At 38.0% G+C, this 18775-nt stretch overlaps 1 protein-coding gene across 2 annotated transcripts in view; it reads right to left on the reverse strand.

Annotated features, from left to right (window-relative positions):
• Positions 1-1651: 1651 nt before the first annotated feature.
• LOC149230838 (uncharacterized) overlaps positions 1652-18775 on the reverse strand; it is a 50080-nt gene continuing 32956 nt past the window's right edge. Inside the window, exons 3-4 of one of the 2 annotated variants that reach the window (XM_089376147.1) lie at positions 2225-2318; positions 1652-2111 (exon numbers count right to left, since the gene is read on the reverse strand). In XM_089376147.1, the coding sequence (XP_089232273.1) occupies positions 2234-2318 (85 nt within the window). In that variant the 3' untranslated portion in view covers positions 1652-2111; positions 2225-2233. The remainder of the gene's footprint in view (positions 2112-2224; positions 2319-18775) is intronic. The other variant, XM_089376146.1, reaches the window with a different exon arrangement.

Genomic DNA, 18775 nt, shown 5'->3' on the forward strand with positions numbered 1-18775 from the left:
AGAAGAGTTTGTTGGGCATATCAAAGTTGTAGAAGAATGTGTTGGGCAAGTTGAAGTTCTAGAAGAATTTGTTAGGCAAGTCGAAATTGCGGAAGTTGTTGGAATCAAGGTTTGACTTGGTCTTGGAGGCTCTTGGTCAAGGGTCATAGATCTTTGAATTCGTCAATTGAAGTTCTATAAAAATAGAAAAATTATTGTGGGTTTTCCTCTCAATTGGAGAGGTTTTGGCCCTAGCTGATCGCCTACATCTTGTGTCCTATTGTCTTTTTTATTTTATTGTTTGGTAGTTGTTTGATGATAAAGAACACTAATAATAATCAAGTGTAAGAAGAAGCTAATCAAGTTAAATAAAAACACATCACAAGCAGTTATCAAAGTAAGAGAAATCACCTAATCTAGCTGCCTGAGATTTTTCAACACAGCTGAGCCCTCAATTCAGCGTGAGGAATGTTTTCTTGCAAGCATGCAAGAGATAAGTTCAATTTCTCTCCTTTTGTTGATTATTAATTAGAAACACCACAAGTCAACAGCGAGAGGGGGTAACTGGACCCATTAAACCCAGTTGGAAACCAGTTGGAGCCATCATTTAAACGAATAAGGGTCTGATTTGAGACTCTAACCAGATGGCCTTCCCAAATGTTGATGAGGCCATTTTTGGCCATCAACAGGGCTTAAAAACCAACATGCCACAGCGTGGCTCTTGTTAAGAGAAGCAATCAAATTGTTTAAAGCATGCATCATATACTTGTGATTCCATCAAATGTTATATTAATAACCAAACCCAATAGGCATGATTTACCAGTCAAGTTACTTTTATAGGTCAACTCCCTAAATTGGGAATAAAGGGAAGTGGCCAGCGCACTAGAATCAAATTTTAAGACAATAGTCATATTCAGAAAAAGCTAAATTGAACTTCTGGATGCAATGCCTTCCATGGCAATCTGATTCCAGTGTAAACACTGAGACATCTGTGCCAACACTGACAGTAAACATGACTATATTTATTCTTTTACAAATGCTTACATACCAACACCAGCAACACAGCTGTAAACAACGTTTTCCATGTAAGTGAATATTCATTCCTCCCATGTTAATGACTAGCTTAACTACAGATCATGAAAACCCATATTAACAGTAGTTGTAGACAACCTTTTGAGGGTGCATTTTCCTTCTCTAGATTGAATCACTTATTTTGTTTCAGTTTCATTAGAGGCCACGACAATATTAATGTGATGTACTTCTCTGAGCTGTTCCCTAGTATATTAGATATCTCTTTAAGTACATGTCAGGGAAAGAAGAATAAAGTAATCCAAGACTGGTCTAATAAAAATGAAGATTTTAGCTCGGACAAATGTCTATCAAAAAGAGAATTCTGAAACAACTTGATGTTGAAGAAATTTGTTCAAGACATAGATAAGAAGGAAAATACATCTCACTTTCTAACAAAACATGAAATGCTGTGTAGACAAAACCAATGAAAACTTTCCAGAAATTTGAAGGTTCATCTTTATTGTCCATTGGTAAAAAAATTGAATACACCTGCATATGATTATCTCCTTAGCTTTTGTATTGTTTAGTATTCCAAAACGCTTGTACCAAAATCCATCTTAAATAGTTACCAGTCCCAAAACTGTAACAACTTGTGCATGCATTCTGCAAAATATGTATCTGGAGATTAAAATTCATAACAAGAACAATAGAGTCAATTACAAGAGAAAAAAAAGGAACATCTCTCGATTGCAATATCAATGTCCAACAGAGGCCGCAGAACTTTGGTCAAGACTTAAATTACAAAAGGACAAAATAAAGTGAATATAGTCTAGTGTTCAAAGGGACAATTTGGCATGCACTTCTGGGCAATATAGCCATTGAAAATTAGCAAAGTTTACGAGAGTGAAATAAAAGCAAATCAAAGTATGTGCAATCTCAATGATCAAGGTGAAGCCAGGAAAACTGAAGTTATGTGTAATTTCAATGTTCTTCTAGACAACCCATTGGGGGTAAGTTGTAACATACTCCTGCACAGTGAGATGATGCTAAGCGCTAGTGAAAATGATCAAATACAAAAAAGACCAAATGTTTTGATGCTGACAGCTCCATTCAGCATTTACCTATTCAACATAGATACAAACATAACACAAACTACTACATAAAACACCCTAGCATAACTAATAAGAACATAGCTGCCGGCATGAACATAAAACTTTTAAATAGTTTCACTCACAAGATGTAATTACTTGGCAGAATTTTCCCTTTCTTCATTTATCTTGTCACCAGTGCAACAAAAGAAATGGGGCAGCTTGACCCTGCCACAACTCCTGCAATCATAAGATCAGCCCTTAATCTTTATGTAGTTTAAACTCTCTCTCTCTCTCTCTCTCTCTCTCTCTAAGCTGGCAGAGCTTATATGCAGAAGAATTTGTTTTGGTCTATTTATAGCAGCAACGCAATTATTAAAACTATTGAGGTATTGACCAAATTTCAGTAATAACAGACAGACATTGATTACAAGAATAGGAAAAGCCATTTGTGTTTAACATGAATATGTTACAGCTCAAGAATTTGTATCCATTGTCTCATTACAAGTGGATGTAATTGGTTGATGGCAAACATGACTTTGTTATGCAATAAGTTTAACAAGGCACAAATAACGATTATAAATAAAAGTTGAATTAAGCCACAAGAATGTTAAGAAGGAAAACCTCTCAGGAGAATACCAGGCTCAAAATTTGTAAAGCCTGAAGGGGGTGTTAGTTAAAGATGGCCCCATGTGGCAGGGCACGAGTGCTAACTCAAAATGTTGCACACGTGCCACAAGCATGGCTACATGAGCTTTGCAAACATGCTGAAGTTTTTCTAAGAGTGAGGCATGCAAAATGTAGATTACAAAATATTGCAAAATACAAGTTGCTACATTGCTACATTTAAGTCAAATTTAGAATGTCCATTCTAACTTAAAAAAAGGATGAAAAAAACACATGTCAGTTGTATATTTCACAGTTAAGTTATAAAATAGAATTTAAATGCATTGAATCTAACATCCATCATGGAACTAACATCTGTCATGGACTGCACAGACCAAAAACCATGGCTTGACAGATGAAATCTAACCCTGCAGAAAATCACAGGGCTTATATGCAGAGAAGGAAAGTCGTGTGGCAAGGACAAGGGAAAATATTTGTCATGCAAACAGAACTCAACATCACATTGAAAATTCCATGAGCATTCAGCAATACTTGAAATTGCAGCCAATAAATAAGAAAAATCAGAAAAAAGTGGACAATTGTCATATTCCTGCTTGACAATGTAGAGAAAATTCAAAAAACCTGAATTCACTAGAGCAGGAATAGCAACTATTAAGTGGCAGTTTTAAACATTAACAAAAATTAACGTTTCTTATTCTTCAAAGTCAAAATCAAAAAAATATAGGCTTGCAAAAGGGCTTCAACTGCTATGCTCAACTTGAGGACTCCTTTAGGGTATAATAGATGAACCTGTTCTCTTGGCATATATGAGCTTTAGAGTTAGACTCTGGATTAAGATATACTACAATAAGCAAGAAAGCAGAGAGATTAGCTCTACTCTAGTATTGCTTCAAAAAACTAAAGTGAGTACAGTAGCAATAGAAAATTAGATAAGATCATTTTTAATAGAGTTAACGTACAGCCATAGGAACAATAGGTTTCCCAGGAGGACTAGCCTCAATCTGGAAGAAGATTAGATATCTGGGAAATTTTAGACCAGCAAATAGCTAACTCGACATGGAGAAACCAATATACAGTGCAACATTACCAATGCTTTACAGCCTAAAATTTTATTCAGGCAAGCAAGCCCTGTGAAATTCAACCCTACAGGAGAGGAACAAGATCTTTCTTTAACCAAATGGATTCTAAACACAGAATTTCAACCTGATTATCACCCCTGGAAGGGAAAAAAGGATATTTATGGATGAGAAACCTCAACAATTGGAAGGACCAATAGATAAGAATAGTCTCATTGACATTCACCCCCAAAGGACCTTTCACCTGGAATATCAGAAGAAAAGCCAAAAACATTATAACAGAGAAATTAGATGAATACTTTGTTAGTTAAATTTCTTAGATTTGGAATATTAAATTTGAATCAAAAGTATCTGTTACCCACCAAAATTTGGGAAACTCAGGAGAAAACTTTTCTCCTCCTTGGACAGCCAGCCAACCAGCCAGCAGCCCTATATGATGAGCACATGACATGATGCCAGGATCCTCGACGTCTTGCTCTCATCAGATTTCTCTGTCCCATCCAGCATTCCTTCTTGAAGGAAAGCAATCATCCATCAGCAGGTACGTTAACCATTTTGCAATCATGTGCTATCACTCGATGCTCAGGCATACTAATATGGATCAAGGGGTGATCTGGTAATTGACCGATCTTGATTGTATTATTGTTCCCTCACTTCACCTAGGGGGTTAATCTTTAACTCTAATCCAGTGGGACCTCCTCTAAGGCCTTAGGGTTTTAGGAAGGACACTATTGGGTAGTGTCTGATTGAAATAGTGTGTCCGTGGTATTCCATACTTGCCACTTTCCATCTATCCCATTACTTCATCTCCATTCTTCAGGCTGATGGTCATTGGCTATGGGGATTGGCACCATTTCATCCAAATCCTTGAGTCTCGGCCAGAAAACTCTGCCCTAAAGGTTGATGCAGCTAAGAGAAATGTAAAAGCATAAGAAAAGTCACAATAAAAGGAAACGATAAAATGCAAAAGATGGTTGGGACATTTGATTTGCACATGGGAAAATGCCTAACATGAGCTCTACCCCCCTCATTAGCCATCAACCAATTCTTTGAGCACACAAAGCTCCATCTATAAAAGGAACTCTTGTATTGTCCCAACCCTGATGACCAATAAACTAACTCATCATTAAGGGGTATTAAATGCTAAATTTCAAACAGCAAGCTTGGGCTCCTAAGCTATCCACCTAGCTCAAAGCAAATCATAAAGAAGTAAAAGGTGCACCAAAGGGTTGGAAAAAGCAAGATGAGGAAAAGGGTAACTCATGGCCCATGGCTCCATACTTGGCTATGGCACCTTGCACTGAAGTCATTCCCTCTCCATTGCCACCATTTTCACAAACACATATGGATTGATGAGCTAACTTGGGACTTGTCACTTCCCCTAGGGGCCTAGAAACACCTAACAGGGTTATCCATCTAACCATCCCTAACATAAGGAGGTGTTTACAGGACTCAATCTAGTTAGATATTTGCAGGTGAGCTTTGAGTGAAGCATTATTGTGGCCCCAGCATTACGTATGGTCCACTATGATGCATCTAACGATTGTTGATTTTCACTTGATCTTGAGATGGCTTTGTCGAGTGATTTTCACCACAACGGCGAAATCCTCTTGAGATGATTGCCCTACTTTCTCAACAAGATAGCAAAGGTCATCTTATCCATTCCAGAGAGAGAGTATGAACTTGTTAATGCAGTGCTGCCTATATATAGCAAAGCATTGGGCTACTTAATGTCCCCACATGATGATTGACACTCGAAGGTACCACCATGTTGAAACTTGTGGTAGCTTCGGAAGGTCTTCTACATTGCCTTGGTGTCTTAGCATGTCGATGATGATTTATTGCTACTTTAGGTGCTTGCGTGGTGGAGTAAGTGATTTATGTCTTATTTCCTAAGGGTAACTTAGGAAAAGTACAATAATTAAAGTTAATTCATTATTGTGGACCTAAGTCACCTAACACAGGGATTCGGGACTCGACGGATACGGGGATTCGAGTGTCGGATACAGACACATTGACCCCGCAGAACAGGACACGTTCAGATACATTATATATTATTTTATTAATATATATATATATATATATATATATTAAAAATTAGATATTTCTTACACAAATTCTCATTCATGATACAAATTCATTGATTCAAACATAGATCTTCATCTAGATGTAAGTTTTACAAAGTAACATTATGCATACAAAATTACAAATACAATTGTGACATAAATGATAAATTATAAATTTATAATACATATTCAATTCATCAATGATCCAATAGGAGAAAGACAAGATAGTAAGATAAAGATATTGTAGTTTTCTCATTAAGTCATCAAAATCAAAATGTGTTACTATTTACATAGGTAGAGCAATGCCAATGGAAAATAGAAATAGAAAATACAAAACAACTACAACTACAAGTCTACAAGTGTACAAGCATCAAGGCAGTAGGTAGCTCATGACTCATGAGTCATCAATCCTCATAGTCATCATCAAAATCAATATCATTGTCCTCATCATCATGGTCACCACTACTCTCCTCTGTTGCATCCTCCTCCTTTGTATCCAAAGTCATCTTTGCATCTGCTGGTGTGGAGGATGACCCCTCCATAGTATCACCATCATCAAATCTGATAGGCTCTAGCACTTACTTGTTGCTTGAATCTCCTTGAAAATGCTCCCACACCCTTTGCTCCTTGCTCCCAAACACCCACAACAAACTAAACAAGTGAATGTGCAAATAGAATGGAGAAATACGCCTTTATAACATCGTGCGGGTTCTTGATTTCTGGATTTTAAGTGTCCTAATCAGGACACGTTTCAGATTCGAAGTGTACTGATCGGGACACATTCCGGATTCTAAGTGTCCCAATTGGACACGATGTGTCTCGATTTTCGAACACGAATCTGCCCGAATTGTGTCTGATTCGTCGGATTCGAGACACATAAGGCCTAGGGGACGAATCCGGTTTCATAGTTGTGGACTATTAAGTCATTTTTTATGAATAAATAATCTAATTATTTTAGTGGACTTAGACATAATCTCAACCATTGATCTCTGTGATCTTCTAGAAGGGAGCTTAGGATTAGGGATTTGGGCTTAATGAAGATTATAAAAAAGTCTAGCAAAGAGGTGAAGACACAAGAACATAAGAGAGAGAGGTAGCTACAGCATTTTTGGGAAAGGGATTTTCTCAAGGAGAGAGTGATTCGCTGGAACGTGAGGCTTAGTTCAACAGAGGAGAAGGAAGAAGAATACCAAGGATAATTTTGGGGTGTTTCCAAGAGGACAATTTGCTGGGAATTTTAGAGGTCGGATTGTTGAAGTGGAAAGGAGGCGCAGTTTGGGGAGGCTAATTTTCCAAGACTGAGTTGTGAGTGCGCGAAAGGAGGCGCAGTTTGGGGAGGCTAATTTTCCAAGACTGAGTTGTGAGTGCGCAAAGGCCGAGCGAGAGCTAGCACAGACATAGTATTCAAAACAAAACCAGTGACTAGACCAGTACACCTATCAAACCGATTTTTGAACCATAACCAGAAAAACCAAATTGGTCAGATCTCAATTAACCAATCTTTAAATAAATATATGAAATATTTAATTTTTAATGAAAAAAATCATTTTTAAGATTTAAAACCATGATTCCAAACCAATAGAGACAAAATATGCAAAGTTCGGTCATTTATATACCACGTAAAGGTGAATATATCAAAATGGCACTAAGTGCAATACATATCAAAATCAAAATACATAATCAATGAGGCTCTAAATGGCCTCTAGAGTCCAAAAACAATGCTACAAGTTATGAGGCCACTGGCCTACTACAATTCTACATACCAATGATCAACACGATAAAACTCATCAGCACTACTAGACATGGGATCATCAACAGGAGCTACATAAACTTCATCTGGCTCAAGAGTCTGATGACTCCTCAGACTCCTCTACAACCTCAGTAGTAGTAGTAATAGCATCAAAACTATAAATCAAACTCATCACTGATTCAGCACTACTAGAAATGAAATCATCAACAAGGGCTACATAAACATCATCTAGCTCAAAGTCTTCAGACTTGCACTGCTCAACCTAGAAATTGAAAAAGTTTAACATGACTAACCAATGATTTTGGTTTGAGTGAAGGGTTCATCTCCTTAACCTTATAATAGTAGAAAAAGCTTAGCATGCCTAACCAATTATTTTTCTTTGAGTGAAGGGTACATTTTTGTTAAGGCCATGGTTGATCTATATATGAAACTGCTTGAGGTTTATGTAAATTGCAAATGATTAAATTTGAGTATTGAGGCTCTTATGTTAAATTCATAAACACATAAAACATGAATTTAAACTTCAGAATTTGCATAATATTGCAGACAATACCACCATAATAGTAAACACAAAACAGCAAGTGATGAAGGAGTTCACCCCTCTTGGGCTACGTCTCCTGGTCCAACTTCCAATAGTTGGGCCTATATCATTATGCTCATGAAAATAGTGATTACATCAAGTTACAATGCTCAAATGGCTTCAATAACAGCTCCAATGGCTTCAGAGCTATCAAAAACCCCTGTCTAGCCTCTTTTTGCTCCCAAAAAGACCAAAAACTGAGAAAGTTATGAGCTCCCCAAGTTTTGCTGCTAGTTGACCTACAAATTTGTCAATTTGGCTTACAATCCTACAAATCTGCCCCTTTTTCCGCTAACTGCGCGACAAATTGGTGAACCATCGGTGCAAATTGTGGGATCATTAATTTTGCTAATATCCCCGTGCTCGCGTTGGTGGTCACATGGCCCCCATGTGACGCACCTAGGGTCTGGCCCCCTTCCAGTGTGCTCCTAGTTTCGAGCTCATGGTTGCATGGTAAATGTTTAAGGTTGGGGGGCTGGGGCTAAGCCTTGGCCCTTGGTCTTGCCCCTGGTCCGTGTGGGCGCGGTGACCAGGGCTGGGGCTAGCCCTCGACCCTTAACCCATCTCCGCCACCCATTAACGTTTAATTACATATATGGTGGGTCCTTTTAACAAGGCCCACCCACAACCCAACGGTAACGACGGAAGTTTGTTGGAATGAGATTCAGTGTTCGATTCCCACCAAGTGCACTCCGGACTTCAACAAGTTTTTAGTGGCCACCAAGGTGCCACGTGGTAGCCTCTGGCTAGGCCATGTGGTGACCTCCGGCTAGGCCACGTGGCGACCTCCGGCTAGGCCACGTGGTGGCCTCTGGTTGGTCCACATAACCAACACCATCACCCAATACGAAATCGCTAACTCAGCACCAATAAGAATCTGACAAGTGGAGCAATGTCATTGGCTCTTTTTGAAGCCCAGTCATTTTCCAAATCAGCAGGCCCAGTCAGCATGCCACGTCAACAGTATGGACTGCTCACTGGGCAGCCCTACACAAAATTTTGCATGTTTGCCAAATCGATTAGAACTCATTTCCAGGAGCATACGGCATCCGTTTTTCGTGAAACGAATTGCGCCGAATTCAAAATGACGAGATCTATCCCGTCATTCCATTTTCAAGCCATTCTGACAACTTTCATTTTTTAGCATATTTTTTTATCCGACGGATCAATGGTAGAAGAGTTCAGCAATTAATGCTACCACCTACACACCAACATCATGGTACTTAAAGGGCTTCATTCTCTTGATCAAATGCCAATCTCATACCCTCATGCATTATAGAATCAAGAGGAAACATTGCAATCCCTCAAATCCTAAATTCTTGAAAATCATTTAGCCTACTGGATTTTGAGTGAGATCTAAAATTCTAGTTTCTCCATAGGGAATCCAATGAGGACGAAACCGCTCTTAAATATCACAAGTCATTTCCTGGTAATATTAAAAATTTAAAGTAAAAAGATGAAAATGAAAGATAAAGGAAATGTCACGTTTTCTAGGGTTGAGTTAGGTTTTTGTTTAGGTTTAGGGTTTAGGAGGGAGAGGGTTGGTTTTATGGCTAGGGGAGGTTGTTTTGGAAGGAAAACCACCCCGATTTCCTCCAAAACCGCCATCAATGGTCTTGGATTCCCTAAACTATGTTGGTAATGAATCAGATGGTTTAATGACCAGTTTGATGCCAAACCTAGGTCTGCAAGGGCATGAACTAAGTTTATTGGCCAGTTTGGTCACTGAGGCTAATGACTCGGTCGATTTTGAATACTATGAGCACAAAGGTCGATTTTCTGGTGAGAGGTGGGTCGAATTTCTTCAAAGGTCAATTTTTAGTTGGCTGACTTTTCTTGGGCCGGATTATTCTAGTGGGGCCGAGTTGCAAGTTTCAGACACTGTTTTTTTCTTTGCAACTTTTCTATGGGTTAAAACCCTAATTTTCCAAATTAATAAATGGCAAAGAATTGTTGTGGGTGAATTATTTCTATTGAATGTGATTGATCTCTCCGATTTATTTTCGCTGCATATATTTCTAGATGTTAAAATACTAGTGATTTTATCTTTCGGTAATTTAGGATTTATTTTGTTAATTAAATAAATTGTTGGGAATAAATAATTGTCATGAGAAAATAAATTTGGGCTGGTAAAATTTAACATGGTATCAGAGTATTCTAGATAACTTTGGGAGAGAGATCTGAAATCACTAGGGTTTGCAGCGACAAGTTTCTCTTTTTTATGGCAGCAGAATTATTTTTAAATTTTGTAGTTGGGTTTTGTGGTCATGGTTGTTTTGTAAAGATGGCATCACTAAGTAGTTTGTGATATGAAGACAGGTTGGATGGCGCTGCTAATTTTAGTCCCTGGAAGGAGCGAATTACCATGATTCTAAAAATGAATGGTTCATAGAATCTTGTAAAAACATAAATTCAGGTTTCTTCAGATCCAAACCTTGCAACGGAGTATAATCTCAAAGATATGAAAGCAAGGTGTATAATTTTGGATGGTGTGAGGGATCACATAATTCCTCAAATATCAGGGAAGGGCATCGAACATCAAATGTGGGTAGCTTTGACTGGTCTTTATCAGAGCACAAATGAAAATGGGAAAATGGTGTTGCAGTAGAAATTAAACAGCATCAATATGAACAAATCTGATACTGTAACATCTTACCTCACGAGAATCCAGTAGGTTAGTGATGAGCTTGCAGTTGTTGGGGAAGTTGTGATTAATTCGGAGCTAGTGAAAGTTGCTTTGAAGGGTTGCGTTAAGCATTGGACCACCTTTGTGGATGGGATCCTTGCTAGGAAGAAACTTCTTGATTGGAGTCGGTAGTGGGATGACTTCATCCAGCATGGGATCTGGTAGAACTAACTAATCAAAGGACAACGAAAGGGTATTGAGGAGAAAGATGAGCTTGCTCTTGCTACACAAGCAAAAAAGGGCAAAGGGAAGGCCAAACAGAACCAGAGTGGAGGAGGACCTTCATGGAATAAAAAGGACATGAGCAAAATAAAGTGCTTTACATGTCACAAGTTCGAGCATTTTGCAAATCTGTGTCCAAAAAAAGAAGGGCAAGGGAAAGACAACTACGGCGACCATTACACAGTTGGATGAGATGGTTTAAAAGTTCGATAATAACTTTTCCTTAGTGTCATGCCTTTCCGAAACCGTCGCGACAGGTGTCTGGTTTGTGGATAGTGGAGCATCTCATCACATGACGGGATCTCAAGACGTCTTCACCAACATGACTAGGGAGCCCAGGGATATACATGTAGAACTTGGTGATAGGGCCAAGTATGCAGTAGAATCCATTTGCAGTATTCAGTTTCAGATGGACTCAAGTGGTATCATGGAGGTGAATGAAATATTGTACATACCAAGTCTAGAGAAGAATCTCCTTTCAATTTCAGCATTCCAAGACAGAGGACTAGAAGTCATCTTTATTGGAGGCGTAGTGGCTATTGGGCCGAAAGGAACTGATCCCAACAAGAAGCAAGTAGTTGGGAGAAGGGAAAAGGATCTCTATAGGTTGAGAGGACAGTCGGTGAAGGCTCTCATACATAAGAGTGACAGCCAGAGTGATATGGCATTGGAGGATGGGACACCTATACTACAGAGCTCTCCCTATGTTTCAGAGAATGGCTATATGTTTTCCAGAGATCAGGGTGGAGCAGGATGAGTGCGTAAAGGGTGAATGGTCATAGGTTTTCCAAAGATCGGGGTGGAGCAAGATGGGTGTGTAAACTGTGTGTCGTTGGAAAGCAGGCCAAGGTTGCATATCCTCATAGTGAGACCAGCTCTAAGGGAGTGCTAGACTTGGTGCATTCAGACATTTGTGGTCCTATGTCCGTGACGTCAATCACAGGGTCTTTGTACTTTGCAACATTCATAGATGACTCTTCCAGAAAAACTTGGATCTACTTCCTGAAGACCAACGATGAGGTCTTCAATCGGTTTCAAGAGTTCAAATATCTTGTGGAGAACCAAACCGAGAAGAAGATTAAAGTACTGAGATCAGAAAATGGGGGCGAGAATACCTCCAATGAGTTCCAGGATTTTTGCATGGCAGTAGAGATTAAGAAGGAGCTCATGATACCTTACAACCCTCAACAGAATGGAATCGCTAAGAAGAAGAACAGGACCATAATGGATGTAGTGAGGGCAATGATCTATGATCAAGGGTTGCACAAGTTTTTGTGGGCAGAGGCCTGCAATACAGTTGTATATGTGTAGCACAGGAGTCCTCACATGATATTGGAGGAGGTGACTACAAGAGTGAAATCGGATGTGAGCCATTTGCGCATCTTCGGTAGTCTAGTCTATGTCCACATTCCCACGGAGAAGAGGACTAAGTTGGAGCCCTTATCATAAAGGAGCATATTTGTGGGCTACAATGAGGTCTCAAAGGCCTACCGAGTCTACATTCCAAGATAGAGGAAAGTTATTTTAAGTTGGAATGTCAAATTTGATGAGGACAAGACCCTTAGGAGGTCTCATGAGAAAGAGCCAAAAGGCTAGAGGATCGGGAGTGAAAAGATCCTAAGGTTGAATAAGGACCAGCAACGCCAACAGTAGGGACACATTCCGTAGGTCTGAAGGATGAGTAATATATTCCTTTGAGCTCTACCAGGAGGAGGCCAAGATGGGTCGAACATACATTGAGGGATGTTGAGGAGCATGTGGAGGCTCCTAACAACACCTTCAAGAAGAGCTGACCACCGACAAGATTTTCCAATTATTTGGCATTGTCGAGCAGCGTTAGCGAGTCCGAGCCTTCCACTTTTAAGGAGGCTACAGATGAGTAGGTTTGGAGGGATGGCATGGTGGAGGAGTATAGCTCCATCATGAGGAATGATGTATGGGACATAGTGTCGAAACCGAAGGGAAAGCCTCTGGTCACTTATCAATGGATCTATAAGATCAAACATATCGCAGATGGCAATGTCGAGAAGTACAAAGCGAGGTTCATGGCGAGAGCATTCTCCTAGCAGGGGGAAGTGGATTATGAGGAGACAGATTAATAAATAACAAAGAATGGTTGTGGGTGAATTATTTCTATTGCAATTTGTGATTGATCTCTCTGATTTATTTCCTTTGCATATATTTCTAGATGTTAAAATATCAGTGATTTTATTTTTTGTTAATTCAAAATTTCTTTTGTTAATTAAATAAATTGTTGGAAATAAATGATTACTGTGAGAAAATAAATATGGGTTGGTATTAGGAGAATTAACACCCCATATGTTGAAGCCTGAAATTGTAAGCCCATTAAGCTTGGCGTTGGAGAGATTAATGATGTGCTCAATGGACCCAAGATGCCCCTATTAGAAAATCATAAAGGCAAAATGATTTTCTTATATAGATAATTACTTGTGATTCTTTTAACTTTATGTTCTTCTTTTATCTTTTAGTTCATCAAGCAATTACCAAAACAATAGCACAAAGACACCAGATGTAAGCAGACAGCCAGGGAAAAACCCCTATCTAAGGGAAAACCCAGTCAACAATTCTTCATTCAATAGTTTCATGAGATAATCCAAGACTCTTGATCTAGACAAAGACTTCCTCCACACCAAGTCAGCCCTCTCTTCCTTTTTGTAAATGATAACCCTTCAATAGCAACTTCGACCTAGCAGCAGCAGTAGCAGCTTCGATTAGACAAGAAAAACTTCCATCTTCCTAGATACTCCACTCGAGTGAGAGATAGATGGCCCAAAACTTCGATTTTGATGTCTTCTTCCTTCCTTCCAAATTTCGCACATTTTTCTAGCCCTTTTCTAGCGCTTTTCCAACTTTGCATTTTTTAGCTACCTTGGCTTGTAAGTTGAACTTGTGTGCGAGAGAATGCTCCAAATGAAATCGCACTATTCCTCTATATAGGCTTCTAGTGAGGTCAAATTACCTAGTTGAGGCCGCCTTGGTGTGGAGAGGACAAATAGTATATTTGACTCAATAATAATTCTTTTTACATTATTCAAAAGCCCAAGAAGGGTCTCTTTTAATGGATAATGACTCTCATGACTCAAAATAAATCCTAGAAGTCATCAATGGGGACTTTGACCTAAAACATGATGACCCAAGCATGAAACCCATGCTTTAATAAGTCATAATAATAATAATAACAATATTTTCTTCATTCTTTTGATAAATATATTTTATTGTGACTCAAATACATTTATGAAGATCGAACCTAGTTACATATTTCAACACTCCCTCGTAACTAAGGAGATATTCATAATGACAAGTACAAGGAAGATCTCAAAACACTTGAACTATGAAAAATTTAGGTACCGCAATGCCATGAACTAGATTCCTGACTAAGGCAACCTATCCAAGGTCCTCCAACAGTTTTAGGCACTCATGGTTCCACAAACTAGATTCTTGACCAGGATAATCTATCCGAGTGGGACTAAGATGGACTAAAGCTTTCGACCTCTCTAGGTACCATCAGGCTTACTTGCTAACCATCAACCCATGGATCCAAGTGTGTATCTGAGGTCAAAGCTCTATGACCAACGCCACCCTCCCTACTTCGAGATCCAGACATCATCACAAAGTGTTGGTCAAATGTCCTCCCAGGCAATGTGTCTTACACACAAAGCCTCAACACTCTGACTATTCCAATCAGTAGCAAATCCTCCCGATCAAACATATCAGTAACAAATCTCTCTATCGTGTAACCAGCATGCTATCAAAACTTTAAGATATTTACATGTACAAACACAACCCCAATCAGTAACAAACTTTCAAATGTACATAAGTAAACACAAACCTCCGGGGGTTTTCAGAGAACAGATGTTGCTTCTCAATTTATCATAGTAGGACTTTCAAACGAACCTTGACAGAATATTTCTCAATCATACATCTTCCTTTCCTACTTCACATGCAACAACATATTCTACAAACATATCCTACTTTTCTTATCTCAGTAGCTCAGCAAAATGTATTTTTCAATTTCTTCTTTCAAGGTGTCCATCATGACTATGATACACCCTCCCTCTTAACTAGGGGGGATTTCTTTTATCCAATCTCCCTCTTAACTTAGGGAGATCAACTTCTTATGACATTGGAGAATCTTTCATGGCTTCCATCATTTTCATTAGAGTTATCATGACCATTATCATTCATATAACTTTCTTCATCATGCTTATCATATCAACTTTACGAACATCTTCACCATCTTGAAGATTATGTACCTGCACAACTTAGATAGCAAGTACAACCAAATTTATAGAAGCATGACGTTAAGCATATTAGAATCATATAATAATGGAACCATTCGACATTAGACATCAAATACCCAAACTTAGCTAGGTTCACAAACAAGAGACACATACTTTTCAACTTCTTGCTAGGGTTTTGTCATAAACCCTAGACTTTATCATCAAGACTTTGAGTACCTCAATCAAGATAACAACCTTCATTATATCTAAGGCTTCAATATTTCTTCCAAAGGTATGACATACCCTACTACAATATATTGCAAACCCTAGAAGCAATTCAAACAAATATACAATGCATCCAATCATTTTAGAACTCATATGTTAGAGTTCCAATAGGATTTAGTGCAAGATCTTAGATTTTATACATGAACCATTAAGCTTCAATAATCACAATTCAATTTCAGATTTCAACAATCTTTCATAAATCTCAAATTATCACACTAGTCATCACATATTAGATAATTGAGCTTCTACTAAGTTTTAGTTACAAAATCCTAGAATTCAAAAATATTATCTTCCTAGAGAATCAAACTTCGACTAGGACTTAGTTCCAAACCTAGGACTTATGACCTTCAATAATTAGGTCAACTCATATATCTAGAATTCCATCATTGTGCACAAGTATATCATAACATGTGTTAGTCAAACCCAATGACACAAATATCAATATATTAAGAAGTTAGACATATAACAAACTTGATCAGACTAGGGTTTGATCGGACAAACACACATATACCTAGGATTTTATTTATAGGACATTAATAAGGGCCTTGCTTATACACCTTTGCCAAACCCTAAAGATCTAGGGTTTTAATACAAAACATAGAAAACCCTAATTTATCAATACTTCAAATATTTGGGATTTCAGACATCACCATTCAACCCTACCATGTTAGGATTTTCATAACCATACTAAAACCCAAACATGACATCATCAAAGCATCAAAGACCAAGAATAGCATTCTCTTAGACTTCACCAATAACCCTAAGTAGGCTAGGGATTCACACATTATTATCGACATACCCTTAAGTTAGGGTCTTTACAAAGAACCTTTCTAGGGTTCCACAAGAATAGTCAAAGACATGAGGAGGCTAGATTTATCTGATGATGAATCACCCAATCAAGAATCTTTATGATTCAAGAGAGCTAGACACGATAATGTTAATAATGTAGAATAATTTATCAAGAATGAATATCATGAAGAGAGCAAAATCTTATAGTCTAAGGCATACCTTTTGTTTCTTAACAAACTTCGTAACTTCAATGCTTTGTCTTTGTAAGGCCTTCTTGAGTCTTTAGCAAGTTTTTCCTAAACAAGGAAAATATGAATAGAAATGTGATTAGTATTTAATGCAAGCAAAACTAGATAAGTAAGGAAAACTAAAAAATGAAAAGGTAATAAGATACTTATCTTTGGAAGTTGTTGAGGGCTCCCTCCAAGCTTGAGGGATACCTATGACCTTATAAAAACAATTCAAAAATGTTTTTCCAAAATATGTTAAACCTACAAATACTAGAAATCAAAAAATGAAATAACTAAAGCTTAGAGCAAAGGACTTAATAGTGTAAGTCCCTTATATCTAGTTCTTCGGCTTTATTCTTCTTTGGAGATCCTTCTTCAACAATATTAGCTTGGTCCCTGTTTCTTTTCTTATTCTTTGGATTGTCAAGACAATCACTTCTATAGTGACTCATTTTATGACATTGGTAGCATTCTATTTTGGACATATCTACCTTCCTTCTTGGCCCTTTTGACTTCTCGAAGTTTCCTTTGTTGTGAGAAGCAGAGTATGCATTTGAAACATTTTCTTCTTCATTGTTGGATACTAATGAGATTCTCATCTCTTCTTGGCTGCAGGCATTCCATAATTGTTCAAATGATGGAGTTTCTTTCCAGTTGTTGAGTCCTGAAGCAAAAGCACTCCATGTAGGTGGCAATCCCAATAATGCAGTAATCACTAACTCTTTTTCCGTTACAATCTCATCAATGGCTAGAAGGTCATCCCTAATTATAGTTATTCTTATAAAGAATGAAGCCACCGTATCATCCTTTGTCATTTTGTGGTCCTTAATTCATTCTTAAGACTTGCTACATCACTGATGTTCTTGATAGTGAACAATTTTGATAAGGCTTCATACATCTCTTGAGCATAGTGTATGTTGGAAATGTTGAGGGACAAGATTGTCCTTTATACTTTCTATCGTTAGTGTCATAGCTAATATTTTTGACTCTCTAAGCTTCACTTTAACTGCATCACTAGATCCTTCAATAGGTTTCTTCACTTTTCCTTTGACAAAATCCAAGACTTTGTTCTTTTCAAGAATGAGGTCAATTCTCTTCTTCCATGACCTGTAATTAGATGTTCCTTCCATTTTTTTCTCTCCCTTTATTGTGTTAGACATTGTCCTTGAAGGTAGTATGCTTCCTTCCTTATAAGATCTCCTTTATGATCCCTTGCTCAACCTTTTGAGGTTTCTTAGACTCCTTTCAGTAGATCCTCAAACTGCCTTTTTCCTTCTTCACCTTAGCTCTAATACCATGTTAGAAAATCAAAAAGGCAAAATGATTTTCTTATATAGATAATTACTTGTGATTCTTTTATCTTCATGTTATTCTTTTATCTTTTAGTTCATCAAGCAATTACCAAAACAATAGCACAAAGACACCAGATGTAGGCGGACAGCCAAAGTAAAAACCCTATCTAGGGGAAAACCCAATCAACATATCTTCCTTCAATAGTTTCACGAGATAATTTAAGACTCTTGACCTAGACAAAGACTTCCTCCACATCAAGTCAGCCCTCTCTTCCTTCTTATAGATGATAACCCTTCAATAGCAACTTCGACCTAGCAGGAAGCAGCGGCAACTTCGATTAGAGAAGAAAAAATTCGATCTTCCTAGATACTCCACTCGAGTGAGAGATAGATGGCCCAAAACTTCGATTTTGATGTCTTCTTCCTTCCTTCCAAATTTCACAACCTTTTCCAGCCCTTTTATGGTTCTTTTCCAACTTCGCACTTTTTAGCTGCCTTGGCTTGTAAGTCGAACTTGTGTAAGAGAGAATGTTCCAAATGAAATCGAACTGTTCCAATATATAGGCTTCTGGTGAGGTCGAATTAACCAGTTGAGGCCTACTTGATTTTCTTGAGGCCGACTTGGTGTGGAGGGGACAAATAGCATATTTGACTCGATATTAATTCTTTTTACATGATTCAAAAGCCCAAGAAGGGTCTCTTTTAATGGAAAATGACTCTCATGACTCAGAATAAATCTTAGAAGTCCTGATGGGGACTTTGACCTAAAACATGATGACCCAAGCATGAAACCCATGCTTTAATAAGTCATAATAATAATAATAATAGAAATATTTTCTTCATTCTTTTAATA

Source organism: Pinus tabuliformis, chromosome J, assembly GCF_031772625.1.
Source record: "Pinus tabuliformis cultivar Carrire ecotype Pingquan chromosome J, CPIR1, whole genome shotgun sequence".
NCBI lineage: Eukaryota > Viridiplantae > Streptophyta > Pinopsida > Pinales > Pinaceae > Pinus > Pinus tabuliformis.